Genomic DNA, 19,567 nt, shown 5'->3' with positions numbered 1-19,567 from the left:
TATAGCCCAATTCCTCTTGATCAAATTAAACTCACTTTAACTCGACCAGAACTCTTACACAATACTGTACAATTACTATCCCCATTTCCCCCCACCACCCCAAATCTTTTCCCATCCTCCTGAAAAGAAAGAACGACTTGTATTTATATTGTGGCTTTCACGATCTCAAGACGTCCAAAAGTGCTGATCTTTCCTGAGGCATGCTTCCAGAGATGTTAAGGAGCTGGTTATTGGCCAGAAACACGCGATACTGTCACTAGAAATGAGATGGTAGTCCACCTATTTTTAAACTTAATCTAGAGGTGTGTCAACGACACAAAAAAAGAGCAACTTGATTAGATAATCTGAGGGTAGAAGTGCCCATCAGTGAAGTTTGCATACAAGCACTTATTGCACTCAAAGGGTTGGAAATTAATTTTTTGGTGATAGCGGTATTTTATCGGCATTTTTTGCCAAAGATACCGCTAATCACTCCGCTATTCTTTTAAAGGGCTAAGTTTCGATAGAAAATGCACCTAGCGGTAAAAATCGGCGTTACACGAGAATTTGTGGCAGAAACCTCGGTCCTCGACAACTTTAGTCTGAGGCCAATTACCGCTGTGAGAGAGGCCTTGGGAGGGGGGAAAACATAAAACAATTACAGAAAACAGAAAATAAAAAATCACAAAACATTCACACGACACTTAACTATTGAATTGCTGAAAAAGAATTTTAAAAAAAATAAAGACTTTAACTTACATTTTTTACAGGTCTTCATACCTACCACTGTTATTGGGGCTGCAACACAGGTTTTTCTCGGGCATTTTTTTTTGCCCAGAATACGGGTGCGCCAAAAGTCAAAATGAAGGCGAAAGCACTATTTCCAGTCTTGCATGCTGGCGGTCCGCTTTTCAGTGGTATTTAAAAACCGCCGGCGCAAGACTTCAGCGAAACTAATGGACCACTGTTTTTTGCCAAAAACGGCAAAATATCGCTGAAAAAACAGGCGCAAGGTTGATGAATTTCCAACCCATAGTATCAACCGGAAGTATCCATTATTAAACCAAAATCAATCTTTCTCCTTCCCAACCCTCCCCACTCCAACCTTCTTACAGCCTCATACTCAGCTCAGGGGTTTCCGGATTCAGGACATCGGATTTCGTCTCCAAAATCCAGAAATACTCAACTCAGCCCAGGGGTTTCCGGATTCGGGCTGTCGGATTTTTGTTCCGAAATTCGGAAAAACCAGAATGGCCATGGTCTCAAGGTTTCCGGATTTCGGACGTTGTGCCTGTAATACTTAAAATTAAGCAGATTTTAAATGTTATTGTAAATTGGTGGATTGGAATCTTATGCAAGTTCAGCGGACGAGCTGTGGAATCCCTGAGGATTTCTGCAGCTCTTCTGTTGCAGTTAACAATGGACAAGTAAGAGAACTTCTGCAGAAATTCACCCTAAAGTCAGACTGAAAAATTAAATTGCTTAAAAATGTCATTAATATTCAGGTTGAAAGCAAATTGAACCAGTGGAATGAGTAATGAGGATTTAAAAAAAAAAAAATTTGTTCCTGGATATGGGTGTCGCTGGCAAGATCAGCATTTATTGCCCATCCCTAATTGTCCTTGAGAAGGTGATGGTGAGCCATCTTATACAACCGAGTGGCTTGCTAGGCCATTTCAGAAGGCAGTTAAGATTCAACCATATTGTGCGTCTGGAGTCACATATAGGCCAGACCGGGTAAGGATGGCAGATTTCCTTCCCTAAAGGACATTAGTGAACCAGATGGGTTTTTACGACAACCCAGCAGTTTCATGGTCAGTCATTACTGATACTAGCTTTTTATTCCAGATTTAATTAATTAACTGAATTTAAATTCCCCAGCTGCCGCGGTGGGATTTGAAACCACATCTCAGGGTAATTAGCCCAGACTTCTGGATTACTCTGGATCCAGTAACATAACCACTATGCTACCGTACCCCTAATGTACCGTACCCAAATTGTTACAGTTGATGACATGATTTCACGTGTAACTGGGCAATCACAGTATACTATGAGAAAAACCTGTTCAGAAACAACACAAAAATGTAGTTAAATGGTATACGTTATTTTTTTAATAGTGCAGATCAATTCGCTGCAATTACTGTTGAGATCGAAGGCAACAGCTGAGAATGACCAGTGAAAAATGTATTTCCCTCACCATCCAGGGTAGCATTTGCAACTCTTCAGGAATTTCTGAATTAATATTTACCAGTAACTTTTCAAGTAGAACAGAATCTCCATCAATCTGTTAGATGATGTAATCAACATGTTTTTATTTTGGTTTGTTTTCCATGCTGTCAAGTAATCAGCTGGAGCAATGGCCACGGGACTCACGCCTCAGGTTGACATGCATGGTTCCCAAGCTGCGTAAAGCCTATGGCCATACAGAGAAATTTAAGAAGTAGGGCGGAAAATACTCTTAAGTACCTGTAAAGTACCTCATGATGATTTCAATTGGGTCCCTCGCTGCTGCAAGTTGTATCGGCTCCACAATGGCAGATGCGCCTGTGGGAAAGGCGTGTGGGAGCGAAATGACAGTGGGTTCCCAACCCACTGTCAAAAATAACAACTTTCCCACCCATCTCGCCCACTACCACCCCAGAAAATTCAGCCCATTGTCTTTGGTCCCCATAATGAACTCCGATCCCTAGCCACTATTTCCATCCCTCTCCTGGCAACTGTCTGGAAGCTGAGCCAGGTCATTTGCAACCCTGGTGGTGTGTTTGATCCCAAGATGATCTTCTAATCACGGATCTGCTCCGTCACCAAGGCAGTCTACTTCCATCTCCAACCCTGCCTTAGCTCATCTTCTACGGAAAACCTCATCCGTGCCTTTGTTACCTCTAGACCTGACTATTTCAATGCTCTCCTGGCTGGCCTCACATCTTCCACCCTACATAAACTTGTGCTCATCCAAAATTCTGCTGCCCTTATCTTAACTCTCACCAATTCCCATTTGCCCATCACCCCTATGCTTGCTAACCGACACTGACTCCCTGTCCGGCAACACCTCAATTTAAAAATTCTCATCCTTGTTTTCAAATCCCTCCATAGCCTCACCCCTCCCTAGCTCTGTAACCTCCTCCAGCCTTACAAGCCTTCAAGATCTCCAATTATGGCATCTTGAGCATCCTCAATTTTAATCACCCCACCATTCACAGCCGTGCTTTCAGCAGCTGTGCTTTCAGCTGCCTTGGCCCTAAGCTTTGGAATTCCCACCCTAAACCTCTCTGCATCTTTACCCCTCGTTCCTCCTTTAAGATGCTCTTTAAAACCTACCTCTTTGAATAAGCTTTTCGTCATCTGTCCTGATAGCTCCTTCTGTGGCTCGATGTCAAATTTTGATAATGTTATTGTGTAACGCCTTGGGATGCTTTACTATGTTAAAGGCACTATATAAATGCAAGTTAAAGGCACTATATAAATACAAGTTGTTACTGTTATTTAAAGGTACCAACACAAGTGGATAAAACCATTCAAATAAAAAATTGGAATTTTGAGTTTTAATGCAAAGGGTATAGAATATAAAATTTGAGATGTGATGGTCAATCTATATAAAACCTTAGTAAGACCACAGTTAGAGTACTGTGTGCAGTTTTGTGCTCAATACTAAGAAATATGCTGAGGTAATAGAGAGGTTACTGCACAGATTCACTAGGATCTGGTGTGAGGAAATACAAATATGAAGAAATACTTGAACAGTTAGGTCTGATTATGTTATAAGAGAGGAGATAAAGGGGTGATTTGATAGAGCTTTTTTAAATTATGAAGGGATAGGACAGGCTAGATACAAAGAGACTGTTTCCGTGATCGAAAGAAATAAGAAAGACTTGGATTATATAGCACCTTTCATGACCACCAGATGTATCAAAGTGCTTTACAGCCACTGAAGTACTTTTGGAGTGTAGTCACTGTTGTAATGTGGGAAACGCGGCAGCCAATTTGCGCACAAGCAAGCTTCCACAAACAGCAATGTGATAATGACCAGGTAATCTTTTTTTTTTGTTCTGTTGATTGAGGGATAAATATTTGCCAAGACCCCGGGGATAATGCCCCTGCTGTTCTTCAAAATAATGCCATGGGGTCTTTTACGTCTCATCCGAAAGATGGCACCTCTGACCGTGCAGCTTACAGAAGTGCATTTATTCATCTTTATTACAGCAAGAAGTTAAAATGATCTCTTAGCTACAAGAATGATCAGGTTGTTACACTGTTAACCTTACTCATTATATTTAATCCTCTCAAAGCATTTTACATAGGATTACATAGGATATACAGCACAGACTACATAGCCCTGATGACTACATGTGCGGGGAGTGTATCGTACATGGAGTGCATTGCGGCACTGGAGCTGCGGGTGGATTCGCTCTGGAGCATCCGCGATGCTGAGGATATCGTGAATAGCACGTTTAGTGAGTTGCTCAGACCGCAGGTACGGGTTACACAGACAGATAGGGAATGGATAACCAACAGGAAGAGCAGTGGAAGGAAGGTAGTGCAGAGATCCCCTGCGGTCATCCCCCTCCAAAACAGACACACTGCTTTGGGTATTGTTGGGGGGGTATGACTCATCAGGGCAGGGCAGCAGCAACGAAGTCCATGGCACCGTGGGTGGCTCTGCTGCACAGGAGGGCAGGAAAAAGAGTGGAAGAGCTATAGAAATAGGGGATTCTATTGTAAGGGGAATAGATAGACGTTTCTGTGGCCACAATCGAGACTCCAGGATGGTATGTTGCTTGGTATGTCCCTGGTGCAAGGGTCAAGGATGTCTCGGAGCGGTTGCAGGACATTTTGGAGCGGGAGGGTGAACAGCCAGTTGTCGTGGTGCATTTCGGTACCAACGATGTCGGTAAAAAACTGGATGAGGTCCTACAAGATGAATTTAGGGAGCTAGGAGCTAAATTAAAAAGTAGGACCTCAAAGGTAGTAATCTCAGAATTGCTACCAGTGCCACGTGCTAGTCAGAGTAAGAATCGCAGGAAAGCTCAGATGAATACATGGCTTGAGGAGTGATGCAGAAGGGAGGGATTCAAATTCCTGGGACATTGGAACCGGTTCTGGAGGAAGTGGGACCAATAGAAAATGGACAGTCTGCACTTGGGCAGGACCGGAACCAATGTCCTAGGGGGAGTGTTTGCTAGTGCTGTTGGGGAGGGTTTAAACTAAAAAGGCAGGGGGATGGGAATCTATGCAGGGAGGCAGAGGGAAGTAAAAAGGGGGCAGTAGCAAAAGGTAGGAAGGAGAAAAGCGAGTGTAGGGCAGAAAAATCAAGGGCAAAAATCTAAAAGGGCCACATTACAACATAATTCTAAAAGGACAAAGAGTGTTAAAAACACAAGCCTGAAGGCTCTGTGTCTCAATGCGAGGAGCATTTGTAATAAGGTGAATAAATTAACTGCACAGGCAGCAATAAATGAATATGATATAATTGGCATCATGGAGACATGGCTCCAGTGTGACCAAGGCTGGGAACTCAACATCCAGGGGTATTCAACATTCAGGAAGGATAGACAGAAAGGAAAAGGAGGTGGGGTAGCATTGCTGGTTAAAGAGGAAATTAACGCAATAATAAGGAAGGACATTAGCTTGGATGATGTTGAATCTGTATGGGTGGAGCTGCGGAATACCAAAGGACAGAAAACGCTAGTGGGAGTTGTGTACAGACCACCAAACAGTAGTAGTGAGGTTGGGGACAGCATCAAACAAGAAATTAGGAATGCGTGCAATAAAGGTACAGCAGTTATCATGGGCGACTTTAATCTGCACATAGATTGGGCTAACCAAACTGGTAGCAATACAGTGGAGGAGGATTTCCTGGAGTGTATTAGGGATGGATTTCTAGACCAATATGTCGAGGAACCAACTAGAGGGCTGGCCATCCTAGACTGGGTGATGTGTAATGAGAAAGGACTAATTAGAAATCTTGTTGTGCGCGGCCCCTTGGGGAAGATTGACCATAATATGGTAGAATTCTTTATTAAAATGGAGAGTGACGCAGTTAATTCAGAGACTAGGGTCCTGAACTTAAGGAAAGGTAACTTAGATGGTACGAGACGTGAATTGGCTAGAATAGACTGGCAAATGATACTTAAAGGCTTGACGGTGGATAGGCAATGGCAAACATTTAAAGATCACATGGATGAACTTCAACAATTGTACATCCCTGTCTGGAGTAAAAATAAAACTGGGAAGATGGCTCAACCATGGCTAACAAGGGAAATTAACGATAGTGTTAAATCTAAGGAAGAGGCATATAAATTGGCCAGAAAAAACAGCAAACCTGAGGAATGGGAGAAATTTAGAATTCAGCAGAGGATGACAAAGGGTTTAATTAGGAGGGGGGGAAAATAGAGTATGAGAGGAAGCTTGCTGGGAATATAAAAATTGACTGCAAAAGCTTCTATACATATGTGAAGAGAAAAAGATTAGTGAAGACAAACATAGGTCCCTTGCAGTCAGATTTAGGTGAATTTATAATGGAGAACAAAGAAATGGCAGACCATTTGAACAAATACTTTGGTTCTGTCTTCACGAAGGAAGACACAAATAACCTTCCGGAACTACTAAGGGACAGTGGGTCTAGTGAAAAGGAGGAACTGAACGATATCCTTATTAGGCAGGAAATTGTTTTTGGGAAATTGATGGGATTGAAGGCCGATAAATCCCCGGGGCCTGATAGTCTGCATCCCAGATTACTTAAGGAAGTGACCATAGAAATAATGGATGCATTGGTGATCATTTTCCAACAGTCTATCGACTCTGGATCAGTTCCTATGGACTGGAGGGTAGCTAATGTAACACCACTTTTTAAAAAAGGAGAGAGAGAGAAAATGGGTAATTATAGACCAGTTAGCCTGACATCAGTAGTGGGGAAAATGTTGGAAACAATTATTAAGGATGAAATAGCAGCGCATTTGGAAAGCAGTGACAGGATCGGTCCAAGTCAGCATGGATTTATGAAAGGGAAATCATGCTTGACAAATCTTCTGGAATTTTTTGAAGATGTAACTAGGAGAGTGAACAAGGGAGAACCAGTGGATGTGGTGTATTTGGACTTTCAAAAGGCTTTTGACAAGGTCCCACACGAGAGATTGGTGTGCAAATTCAAAGTACATGGTATTGGGGGTAATGTACTGGTGTGAATTGAGAAATGGTTGGCAGACAGGAAGCAGAGAGTCGGGATAAATGGGTCCTTTTCAGAATGGGAGGCAGTGACTAGTGGGGTGGCGCAGGGCTCAGTACTGGGACCCCAGCTTTTTACAATATACATTAATGATTTAGATAAAGGAATTGAGTGTAATATCTCCAAGTTTACAGATGACACTAAACTGGGTGGTGGTGTGAGCTGTGAGGAGGATGCTAAGAGGCTGCAGGGTGACTTGGACAGGTTAGGTGATTTGGGAAATGCATGGCAGATGCAGTATAATGTGGATAAATGTGAGGTTATCCACTTTGGGGGCAAAAACACGAAAGCAGAATATTATCTGAATGGTGACAGATTAGGAAAAGGGGAGGTGCAACGAGACCTGGGTGTTATGGTTCATGAAAGTTGGCATGCAGGTACAGCAGGCGGTGAAGAAGGCAAATGGTATGTTGGCCTTCATAGCTAGGGGATTTGAGTATAGGAGCAGGGAGGTCTTACTGCAGATGTACAGGGCCTTGGTGAGGCCTCACCTGGAATATTGTGTTCAGTTTTGGTCTCCTAATCTGAGAAAGGACATTCTTGCTATTGAGGGAGTGCAGCGAAGGTTCACCAAACTGATTCCCGTGTTGGCTGGACTGATCTATGAGGAGAGACTGGATCGACTGGGCCTTTATACACTGGAGTTTAGAAGGATGAGAGGGGATCTCAGAGAAACATACAAGGTTCTGACAGGACTGGACAGGTTAGATGCGGGAAGAATGTTCCCGATGTTGGGGAAGTGCAGAATCAGGGGACACAGTCTAAGGATAAGGGGTAAGCCATTTAGGAATGAGATGAGGAGAAACTTCTTCACTCAGAGAGTTGTTAACCTGTAGAATTCCCTACCGCAGAGAGTTGTTGATGCCAGTTCATTGGATATATTCAAGAGGGAGTTAGATATGGCCCTTACGGCTAAAGGAATCAAGGGGTATGGAGAGAAAGCAGGAAAGTGCTTCTGAGGGAATGATCAGCCATGGTCTTATTGAATGGTGGTGCAGGCTCGAAGGGCCGAATGGTCTACTCCTGCACCTATTTTCTATGTTTCTATGAAACAGGCCACTCGACCCAACCTGTCCATCCTGGCGTTTAAGCTCCACTCGAGCATCCTCCCATCTTTCCTCATCTAAATCTATCAGCATAACCTCTATTCCCTTCTCCCTCATATGCTCGTCTAGCCTCCCCTTAAATGCATCTATACTATTTGCTTCAACCACTCCCTTTGGTAACAAGTTCCACATTCTCACCATCTTTGGGTAAAGAAGTTTCTTCTGAATTCTGAATTCCCTGTTTGATTTCTTGGTGACTATCTTATACTGATGGCCTCTAGTTATGCTCTTCTCCACAAGTGAAAACATTCTCTCTACCACTCTATCAAAACCTTTCATAATTTTTAAGACCTCGATTAGGTCGCCCCTCAGCCTTTTTTTTTCCAAGAGAAAAGAGACCCAGCTGTTCATCCTTTCCTGATATGTATACCTTCTCATTTCTGGTATCATGCTTCTAAATCCTCTCTGCATCATCCAGTGTCTCTATATCCTTTTTATAATATGGCGACCAGAACTGCACGCAGTACTCTGTGTAGTCTAACCAAGGTTCAATACAGGTTTAGCATAACATCCCTACTTTTCAATTATATACTGCTAGGTTTGCTTTTTTATGGCCTTGCTAACCTGTGTTGCAATTTTTAGTGATTTGTGTAATTGTACTGTGAGATCCCTTTGTTTCTCTACCCCACCTAGATTCTCACCCTCCAAGTAAAAAGTGACCTCCCTATTCTTCCTACCAAAATGTAATACCTCACTTTTATCTGTGTTGAACTTCATTTGCCAATTATATGCCCATTCTGCAAGTTTATTAATGTCTTCCTGTAATTTTATTGCAGTCCTCTTCAGCATTGGTGTTATCTGTTAATTTAGAAATTGTGCTTTTTGATTCCAAAGTCAAATCGTTAATGTAAATTGTGAACAGCAGTGGTCCCAGCACCGATCCTTGTGGAACACTGCTACCCACCTTCTGCTACTGCGAATAGCTACACTTTATTTCTACTCTCTGCTTTCTGTCTTGAAGCCAGCTAGCAATCCATTCTGCTACTTACCCGCTGACTCCGCATTCTCTGACCTTGTTCATCAGTCTATTATGGGGTACCTTATTGAAGGCCTTTTGAAAACCTAGATAAATTACATCTACTGCATTACCTTTGTCTGTTCTCTCTGTCACTTCTTCAAAAAATTCAATAAGGTTGGTTAAGCAAAACTTTTCCTTTTGAAATCCATGCTGACTATTCTTGCTTTCTAGATGATCTTCTATTTTCTCCTTTAGTAGATTTCCATTATTTTTCTTACCACCGATGTTAAGCTGACTGATCTATAATTCCCTGGACATGTTCTATCCCCTTTCTTAAGTATAGGTATTATGTTAGCTATCCACCAGTCCTCTGGCACTACACCTTTTTCTAAACGAATTATTAAATATGTGTAGTAATGCCTCTGCTATCTCTTTCCTAGATTCTTTTAAAATGTGTGGATGCAATCCATCCGACTAGGTATTTTATCATCTTTGAATTTGATTAGTTTATTTAATATATCGCCTTTTAAAATTTTAAATGCGCTTATCTCATTACTAACCTCATCATCCAATGTCACATCCACCTGTTCTAACTCCCTGATAAATACTGAAGTGAAATAATTATTTAATATTTCTGTCATCTCTCTATCGTTACATGTGGTATTTTCCTGGCTATCCCTTAATGGCCCTATTCTCATCCCAACCTTTTTTTATTGATGTGCCTGTAAAATATTTTACTATTTTGTTTTATGTTCCTTGACAGTTTAATTTCATAGTTCCTCTTTGCCTTCCCAATAGTTTTTTTTGACTTCTCTCCTAATCTCTTCATATTCTCCCTTATCATGCGCTGCCCTGCTGTCTATGTACTTAATGTATGCCTTTTTCCTTACCCTCAATTGTTCCCTTATGGCTTTATTCATCCATGGAGTCTCATTAGTGTTTTGTTTGTTCTTTCCTTTTAGCAGAATATATTTTTCCTGCACTCTGTTTAACACCGTTTTAAATGTTTCCCATTGCTGTTCTACATCGTGGTTTGCCAATATTGTTGCCCATTTTATTTTCTCAAGTTCTATTCTCAACCCCTCAATCAGCTTTTCTTCAATCTATTAACCTGGTCTTTGTCAACCTATGTCCTTTTCAATTATTATCTTAAAGCGTATTATATTTTAATTTTGATAATAGGAATTGTAGTGTATGTTTTCATATGATTGAAAGTTTTGTAAATCTTTGCATGTTCAATAAATACTTGAAGCTGTAATGTGATTTTTTTTGTTTGCATTTTGTTACAGTTATCTCAATCTTTTTTCAAAGACACATGAGAACCAAGACTGCACTCAAGAGTGAAGGCTTGATTGGCTAAGTGGAAAGGAAACGGACGATGAGCATAAGATAAAGTTGGATATATTAAGAAAGAACCAGAAATGTTGTACAGAAGATTGCGGTATTTCAAGTATCGGCTGTTTCGATGGATTCTGACAGGAATCTGCTGTTTAGTGACATTAATATTTCTTGTAAATCGTGACAAGGGTCCTGTAAACCAATACCGAAATTTGGAACTTGTTGAAGAGGACCCCAGATATTATGTAAACTGCACTGCCATTATCAGTGGCGATGAAGAGTCAATAAAACTGGCTAAACTTCAGACACACTCTAATGTGTATAAAAATCATCCTGTGCTGAGTGAGAAAGATTACATAGACTTGACAAAAAACTGTGCCAACTTTACCAAGTTACAAAGATATATCACATTTCCACTTAGCAAAGAGGAAGAAGAATTTCCAATAGCATATTCAGTAGTAATCCATCACAGAATTGACATGTTTGAAAAACTTTTACGGTCTGTATATGCACCTCAGAATTTTTACTGTATTCATGTTGACAAAAAGTCACCTGAGACCTTCTTGGATGCAGTTAAGAGCATTGCCTCATGCTTTGACAATGTCTTTATTGCCAGCCAGCTTGAGAGTGTAACCTATGCATCCTGGAGCAGGGTTCAGGCTGATATAAACTGCATGAAGGACCTCCTTCAAAGGAATTCAACATGGAAATACTTGATCAATCTATGTGGCATGGATTTCCCCTTAAAAACCAATTTGGAAATGGTGGAAAAACTCAAGGCCTTAAAAGGAGTAAACAGCCTAGAAACAGAGAAAACCTCACCCCATAAAGAAAAGAGATGGAAACATCATTATAAGGTGGTGGATGGGAAAATAAAGGATACTGAAACTGATAAAGAAGCTCCTCCAATTGAAACACCAATGTTTTCAGGAAGTGCCTACTTTATTGTTAGTAGAAGTTTTGTGGAATATTTATTTAGAAGCCCTAAAATACAGACTTTTATTGAATGGGAAAAGGACACTTTCAGTCCAGATGAACACATGTGGGCAACACTCCAAAGAATGCCTGATATTCCTGGATCAGTCCCTGTTAATAACAAGTTTGATGTCTCTGACATGAACTCTTTAGCGAGGCTGGTAAAATGGAGCTACATGGAAGGCGATGTTTCCAAAGGAGCACCTTATCCACCCTGCACTGGTGTACATGTCCGTTCAGTGTGTGTATATGGAGCAGGGGATCTGAAATGGATGCTGCAACAGCATCATCTATTTGCCAATAAATTCGACATGGCGGTTGATGGCATTGCACTTCAATGCTTAGAGGAGCATCTAAGACGTAAAGCTATTTTCAAATTTTTTAGCTATACGGAGGCATAATCATCCTAAAGATCTATGGGTGAAATTTCACAAGAAAAAAATGGGAGGATGCTTGTTTTTCTTTATACTTGATGATCTGCAAACACATCATGGGGACATGTTGCTTTGAAACATATGGCCTCCAATATTGATGGACAGGTTGCAGAGTGTTAGTTACCCGACGTGCATCTATTTTTTGCAATGGGTTCCCCGCCAAGAAGCCAGAAGCCAGTCTTATTGATGAGCTTGGCTCCATTTCTGGGTGGGGAACAGTCTGCAGGATGCAAGTAAGGAACATGCTGCTGGGTTAGTGGGATCTTGGGGAGGAGGGAGCGGATCCCCTATCTTGGTGGGAATCTGATCCCTGATCCTGGGGGGGGGGGAGGGTGATGGCAGGGAAAACATTAGCTTTGTGGGCCGGAGGGGAGCACTCCTGCTCATCCTGGCCCACATGCAGTGCTGTAAAGGCACTTACCTTTACCCCAAAGCTGTCCCCGCCTCCTTTAAGTTGCACAGCCAGCCACAGTTAAACCTATAAGGCAGGTTAACTCTGAGGCTCACAGCCTCATTATAATATTTAAATGACCAATGCCCCTCCTTATTGGCTGCCCAACCCCTGTCCTGCCTCCGTCAGGTTTGAGATTTTTTTTAAGTTTTACATCTCGCCCAATCCACCCGTTTTTGGGGGTTAAAATTACACCCATGATCACTGTTCCCGATAATTTTTGGGGGTTGCACAGCACCTTTTAAATTACCGCGCATGTGCATTTTTTCCATTATAACTCCATCGAGCGGCCTGCGGGGATGTGCAGATCACTGCGCCGCCACATGGAACATTGCCCACGATTCCTGCGACTGCAATTTTGTTTGCAAATAGATAATTATAGAGAAAAACAGGCACTCTCCTATGTTTGATTAAAAGAGTAATTCCACCAAATTTGCCAGGCTGGTACTGGTAGATGGCATGCAAGATCGGGCTGCTTTCTGTAGTAGAAGACATGATTTTAAAAAGCTTGCCTCTGTGTTCAAGGCACTTCCTTGCCAAATTGAGATCAAGCTGAATATTTAAAGGAGAAAAAGCAGAGTAATTCATGTTGTTCATCGATACTAAATACAAAATTGCATTATTGATTTTTTTAAATATTCTAATACTTTTGCTTATAAAGCAGGGACCAGTTGAGAGCCACTTGTTTTAAAATACTCTGCTATTACAATATTATATTCAATAAATATCTAATGACACCCAGTATTCTCAATAGCGATGAGCTCTGGACTTCCCAATCTGCTTCAATCCAAATTTAATAATTACAGTTTACTTGCATTTAGGCCCTTTGGATTCTCTTCCATGTACCCCTTTAAGAAAAAGAGTATACATAGTGAAAGTTTTGCAAACATTTTCACACTAATATCTGTGGTTAAAATGATTTGCTGGCAAGTAGTTCACTTATTTTTTATTTTGGTTTAATTTTTAAGATGATTTTGTACTGTGTATGCACACCACATCCAATTTACATAGAATTCTATAGAAATTACAGCACAGGAACAGCCCAACTTCTTTATGCTGGTGGTCATGCTCCACACGAGCCCCCTTCCACCCAACTTCATCTCACCCTATCAGCTTATTCTTTTTTTCCTTTCTCCCTCATGTACTTATCTAGCTTCCCCTTAAATGCACCTATGCCACTTTCCTTGACTACCCCTTGTGGTAGCATGTTCCACATTGTAACCACTCTCTGAGTAAAGATGTTAACCTGGATATCCAGTGCAGGAAGAAGCATCTCAATTGAAACCATATTTTATGTACCCTTTAATGCAGGGTGTAGTTTTAAAAGAGCGTTCCTATGATTAATTCTAATATATTTAAATGTCAGGAATGCAGTTTTTGTCATTGGTACATGTGTGTGTTTACATTAACATTGACATTGGTTTGGATGAATTACACTCCCTCTAAGTCTCATCTCTTCCCCTCCATATTTAAGTTGAAGCATTTATTTTATTATTCAACAGTTGAAATTCTTGCAGACTGAGAAACAATGCAATTTTCTCTCATATTCTGAAGTAATACTTCACATTTTCAGTCCAGGAAACTAGCCTACTATTGTGTGTTCTGTTGTTTATCTTTATCGTAGCTCCATTTCTTCTCTCTCTCTGCCACAATTCCACACACTATTTCCCATCAAGAGCTGGGAGAGTATAACAATGCAGCCTTGTCATAGACGATGCTACAGTTGCCCAATAGGAAATAAATTCCCACAGCAACTAACTTGTTTTACATAGTAGACGCAAAGAAAACAATAACTATTTCCCTTCCTCTTATAGATGTAAGTTGTCAAATGATATCTGTAACAGAGCTAAAGCTTCTATGTCAGGAGTTCAGTTTGATTTCAAATGGTGGCTTGCACTGGTGAAGAAGAGAAAATGGATGTTGCTTCATTAGGACAAGCACAAAGCATTTGGCAGCTTTCGCTTCTGCTGAAATCGAGCAGAGGGGGGGGGAAATCAATCTGCGGTGTCTCATTCACGTGACTATTATTTGTTAAGAAGCATTTCAAAAATTGAGTCAGAAATTCAGTATGGTGTATGGCACACGTGTGCCCTGTGTATCACGGGTTTATTTTACAAGTGTTTACTTTTTCATCTTGGAATTATTTATGTAATTTCACATGACCATGGTTTTCTTGGGGTCATGAACGGTGCCATTCCTCCGAATCAAATGGATTACCTTCAAGCAGGTTCCAGGTCTCTGAGGTTATCAGGTGAATTCTTTAAATTAAATACACTCGGGAGTTGATGTCATTCAGCATTTAGTGACTCCCCCCGTACAAAAAAATCAGCAATAAAGGTGTAGGTTGAATTCCTTACTTGCCTCAGTCTTTCTTTCCTCCTACAATCCTTAGACTTTTACCATCTAAGACTGGTATCACCTAATCATGCTTCCAGTTTTACCTTGTCTTCTCTCTCACACTTTTCAACACTGTCCTGCATTGTGGGCGTTGGCCCTTCAACTTGATTTCTCAATTTAAAACAAAATGGGGGTTTTCTAATGCTGAGTACCATCCTGTTCTGAACTCTATCTATTTAATGTGTTAGACTTTGGACTTTCAATTACTGGAAAACCAAATGGCTTCTTGAGAGCCAAAAGAAAGATAAGCATAAAGTTTTAAAGTTCAAAAAAAATTTTCAATCAGTAGAGTCGGCTGGATCATGTAGCAGAAAAGGTAAAAGTATGATTTTAAAATAGCAAAAGTGGGGAAAAGGAATAGGAAAAAAGAAAAACGGGTTAAAATAAAGACAGGGAAAGTAGAATTATTGTGTTTTCAATGTTTTATTTTTATTTAAAATTATAGTTTAGATTTAATATAACAATAATGAACTCACTTTTGGGGCTAGATTTTCCTCAGTGATGGATTTACAATGTAACTCAGCTTGGAATCAGACCAATTTTGTTCAGTGCACCTTCATGATATATTCATGGTGAACTTCCGGGACTGTTAGTACCCTCTATAAGTAGTCTGCCTCTTTGTGAGGTGGGGGTAAAGATTTATCAGGTAAGATGTTACTATCTGAAATAAGGCACAGGAATATCTAGATTTTTTGGCTCTGAGGGTAGGATGCCCATTTGAAGGAGGTGGCTTTGGCAGTGGATGCTACCTTCAGCAACCCCTACATGGCTGTTCCCTGTCGGAAGGTATTCACTGATTTCTCCAAGACCTAGCACAACATACCATAGCCTAGTGGTTATGATCCTGTCATCATCATCATAGGCAGTCCCTTGGAATCGAGGAAGACTTGCTTCCACTCTAAAAGGGAGTTCTCAGGTGGCTATACAGTTAATGCTGGAATTACAGTCTCTGCCTCAGGTGGGGCAGACAGTGGTTGAAGGAAAGGGTGGGTGGGGAACCTGGTTTGCCACACGTTCCTTCTGCTGCCTGCGCTTGGTTTCTGCATGCTCTTGGTGACGAGATTCAAGGTGCTCAGTGCCCTCCTGGATGCTCTTCCTCCACTTTGGGTGGTCTTGGGCCAGGGATTCCCAGGTGCCGGTGGGGATGTTGCACTTTATCAAGGAGGCTTTGAGGGTGTCCTTGAAATGTTTCCTCTGCCCATCTAGAGCTTGCTTGCCATGTCGGAGCTCCGAGTAGGGCACTTGCTTAGGGAGTTTCGTGTCGGGCATGTGGACGATGTGGCCCGCCCAATGGAACTGATCGAGCGTGGTCAGTGCTTCGATGCTGGGGGTGTTGACCTGAGCAAGAACACTGATGTCTATCCTCCCAGGGGATTTGCAGGATCTTGCAGAGGCAGCGCTGGTGGTACTTCTCCAGTGCTTTGAGATGTCTGCTGTATATAGTCCACATCTCTGAGCCATATAGCAGGACAGGTATCACTACTGCCCTGTAGATCATAAGCTTGGTGCTAGATTTGAGGTCCTGGTCTTCAAACACTCCGTTCCTCAGGTGACTGAAGGCTGTGCTAGCGCACTGGAGGCAGTGTTGAACCACTGGAGGTAATTATGAAACTGTACTAGTAACCCAGAGGGCCATGATTTTCATAAAAACCCAACTGGTTGATTAATATGCTTTAGCGAATCTGCCATCCTACCAGGTCAGGCCTACCAGTAAGCCACTCAGTTGTAAGACAACAGCTATAACAAGGGAAATATTGGGCAGAACTATTGGCAACAATGCAGATATGATTCAGATAATTCCATCCCAGTTGATCTTGCAAAGTCCTCCTCACTATATCTGGGGACTATGCTAATTTTGGGAAAGCTGCCTACAGGCAAATCAAGCAACAGCCTGCTTTGTCATATTTACAGAATCATATCCTTCAGCAATTCACTGCAGCCCTAGGACATCACTGCACATATTTCTCAGGGCAGTATCCTTGGCCCAATCATCTTCAGCTACTTCATTGACAACCCTCTCTCTGTCAAAAGATCAGGAGTGGGGCTGTTTGCTGATGTCAAGGCACAAATTAGGAGTACTCGCCAATCTCCTGGGAGTGCACAGTCAAGAAACAAAGTAGTCGTCTTGATTAGTGCCCTGTATCTGAATTCAATCCAGCAATGGCGCATTGTGGCTTTCACATGTACTATCTATAAGGATGCACTGCAGCAACTCAACGTATTTATTTTGACAGCCTACTTTGACAGCCGCTCTTGGCCTTGTGACCTCTACCAGTATGAAGTCCTTTTACTACTTTTCCTGAAAAGGCGCAATAACCCACAACCAAAGTCAAGAAAATACCACCACAATCCCCCAAGGCCCCTTGCTGCAAATCATTAATGAGCAACCTTAGGTCTTCTGGTTACTGGAATAGTGGTAGAAGGCTGGAACTGAAATGGAACAAAAAAGTAGGCACCAACAGAATCTTTAAAGACCTCAGATTAGGCCTCTGTATGTACAGTTCCACTGGGCAGGACTTGTGCAGCTTTCGTTCTGTCCAGTGTAAGTCCAAAATTGCATTGTACTTCATAGCATCACAATTTGTGGGGACTAATGAGCCCCCCCCACCTCCTCCCAGTTTTCCACATGCACCTGGGTCACTCCCATGAAGACCTCCATCAAAATGGCAGATGTCACTGGGAAGTGGGCGGTAATTGTTGCGCCAATATTTTCAGTGCATTACCGCCTATTCTCACCCAAATCAGAGGATGAAAAACAGCCCCTGTGCCTTTGTCATCTAATCTCAATCTAAATAAGAATGTTTTAATATATAACTATACTTAAGTAAGTGTTGTGATAATCATATTGGCTGATTTCCAGGAATGTTGTACAGACATCACATTGTGGCATGTTGTCTTGGGAGATTAATGATCTGTCTCCATACAATGCTTCTCATCATGGATCATAATTCTACTGATCATTATCAATAATTTTACATCACAGCACTCAGTACATGAATAGTGTGAAATCTCCCTTCGGCTGATTTTTATGTCACACATCATGCTGTGATTGTTCTTCAAATTTGTTTTGTTTTTATTGTAAAATGTAATTGAATTAATTATTTAAAATACATTTTTGTACTTTTATTAACTATTGGATTACTGTATATAATGTGACAATTTGCAGTGATAATTTACTGTACAGAACTTAAACTGTAAAATGAACTGAGAGATTGGGGTGGTTGAACCAAAAGTGCTGGACATAAGATGTGTAAATACTTTAAAGGAGCAAATAAATGGTAGGGCTGAAGGTTCATGGGGCGAAGGAAATACCTTGTGAATTACAGTTCTTCTTGCTTAACTACGAATGTTAAATTTGTGGGTTAATGATTATTTTGATTGCTACAAATGCAATATACTATACCAGCACTTTGGCTGATCTAAAGGCCTGAATGTAATTGAGAGGCTATTTTTGATTAATTTTTAAACAAAATAAACCTACAATACAACCTTGAAACCAAAGTGTAAAGCAATATATTAAAGTATTGCAGCATTACCTGAAAGAATTGAAACCATGTATTTATGAGAGTGCTACCAGAATGGATGCCCTGTTAAAATGTGTATTGATGCTTGACTTATTCTGTAGCTTGGTTTCACGGTTTAATGGCACAATTTAAAAAAAAGAAAATTGTTTCAAATTTGCATAAGCATTGAATAACTCCAATGGAAAGCTTTATTATATATCTAAAATAAAATGTATGCATATGTTGTTACAAGGGTTGTTATTTCTATTGTATCTCAAAATCTATATAACCAGCTTATGCATACACACCTCCAGAAGACTGTTTTGTTGTGAACATATGAAAAAGGATAAGACCAACTGGTCTCTTTGGACATGCCTAAGATATCATTAAATTAAATCTGGAATTCTAGGAAAAGATGTGTGAACATACCAGTGTGCTTGTACACAAACTTATGTTATTTCAGACTCCGTTGCAGAGAGATGAACTGACACATTTCTCATTAATGATTCCCATTAATGAATAAGCTTCATGAAAATATTAATACAGCAGAAGATCCACAGAGCTACAAACTTTACCATTCTGAGTTTTAAAAATTGTTTTATTTAACATTACCCCTCCAACCTGTATCTATTCTTTCTACGTTTCAGCTGATTATCCATATCCAGGTTTTGCCCTGAATCCCCACAGCTTTGAGCTTAATTAGTAATCTTTTGTGTGGAACTACAAATGCCTTTTGGAAGTCGACTACAGTTGTCTTGAGTTGATATCACCTCAAAGAAATCCAGTTTAAAAGGCCTCCGGATAGATTTCTGGTTGACCGATTAAATGCTGAAGCAGATTGCTTGAACTCCTCATTGGAACTCCTCATTGGAACCAATGTCCTAGGGGGAGTGTTTGCTAGTGCTGTTGGGGAGGAGTTAAACTAATATGGCAGGGGGATGGGAACCAATGCAGGGAGACAGAGGGAAACAAAAAGGAGGCAAAAGCAAAAGACAGAAAGGAGATGAGGAAAAGTGGAGGGCAGAGAAACCCAAGACAAAGAACAAAAAGGGCCACTGTACAGCAAAATTCTAAAAGGACAAAGGCTGTTAAAAAAAACAAGCCTGAAGGCTTTGTGTCTTAATGCAAGGAGTATCCGCAATAAGGTGGATGAATTAACTGTGCAAATAGATGTTAACAAATATGATGTGATTGGGATTATGGA

At 41.0% G+C, this 19,567-nt stretch overlaps 1 protein-coding gene across 4 annotated transcripts in view; it reads left to right on the top strand.

Annotated features, from left to right (window-relative positions):
- Nucleotides 1-18,589, top strand: part of LOC139265610 (beta-1,3-galactosyl-O-glycosyl-glycoprotein beta-1,6-N-acetylglucosaminyltransferase-like) — a 136,686-nt gene extending 118,097 nt beyond the window's left edge. For all 4 annotated transcript variants that reach the window (XM_070882747.1, XM_070882757.1, XM_070882765.1 and 1 more), the window contains one exon: nt 10,555-18,589. In XM_070882747.1, the coding sequence (XP_070738848.1) occupies nt 10,687-11,979 (1,293 nt within the window). In that variant the 5' untranslated portion in view covers nt 10,555-10,686 and the 3' untranslated portion in view covers nt 11,980-18,589. The remainder of the gene's footprint in view (nt 1-10,554) is intronic.
- Nucleotides 18,590-19,567: the final 978 nt, after the last annotated feature.

The sequence above is a fragment of the Pristiophorus japonicus genome, chromosome 1, assembly GCF_044704955.1.
Source record: "Pristiophorus japonicus isolate sPriJap1 chromosome 1, sPriJap1.hap1, whole genome shotgun sequence".
NCBI lineage: Eukaryota > Metazoa > Chordata > Chondrichthyes > Pristiophoridae > Pristiophorus > Pristiophorus japonicus.
The sequence above is the reverse complement of the archived record's forward strand: the minus strand, read 5'-3'. Positions and strand labels throughout refer to the sequence as shown.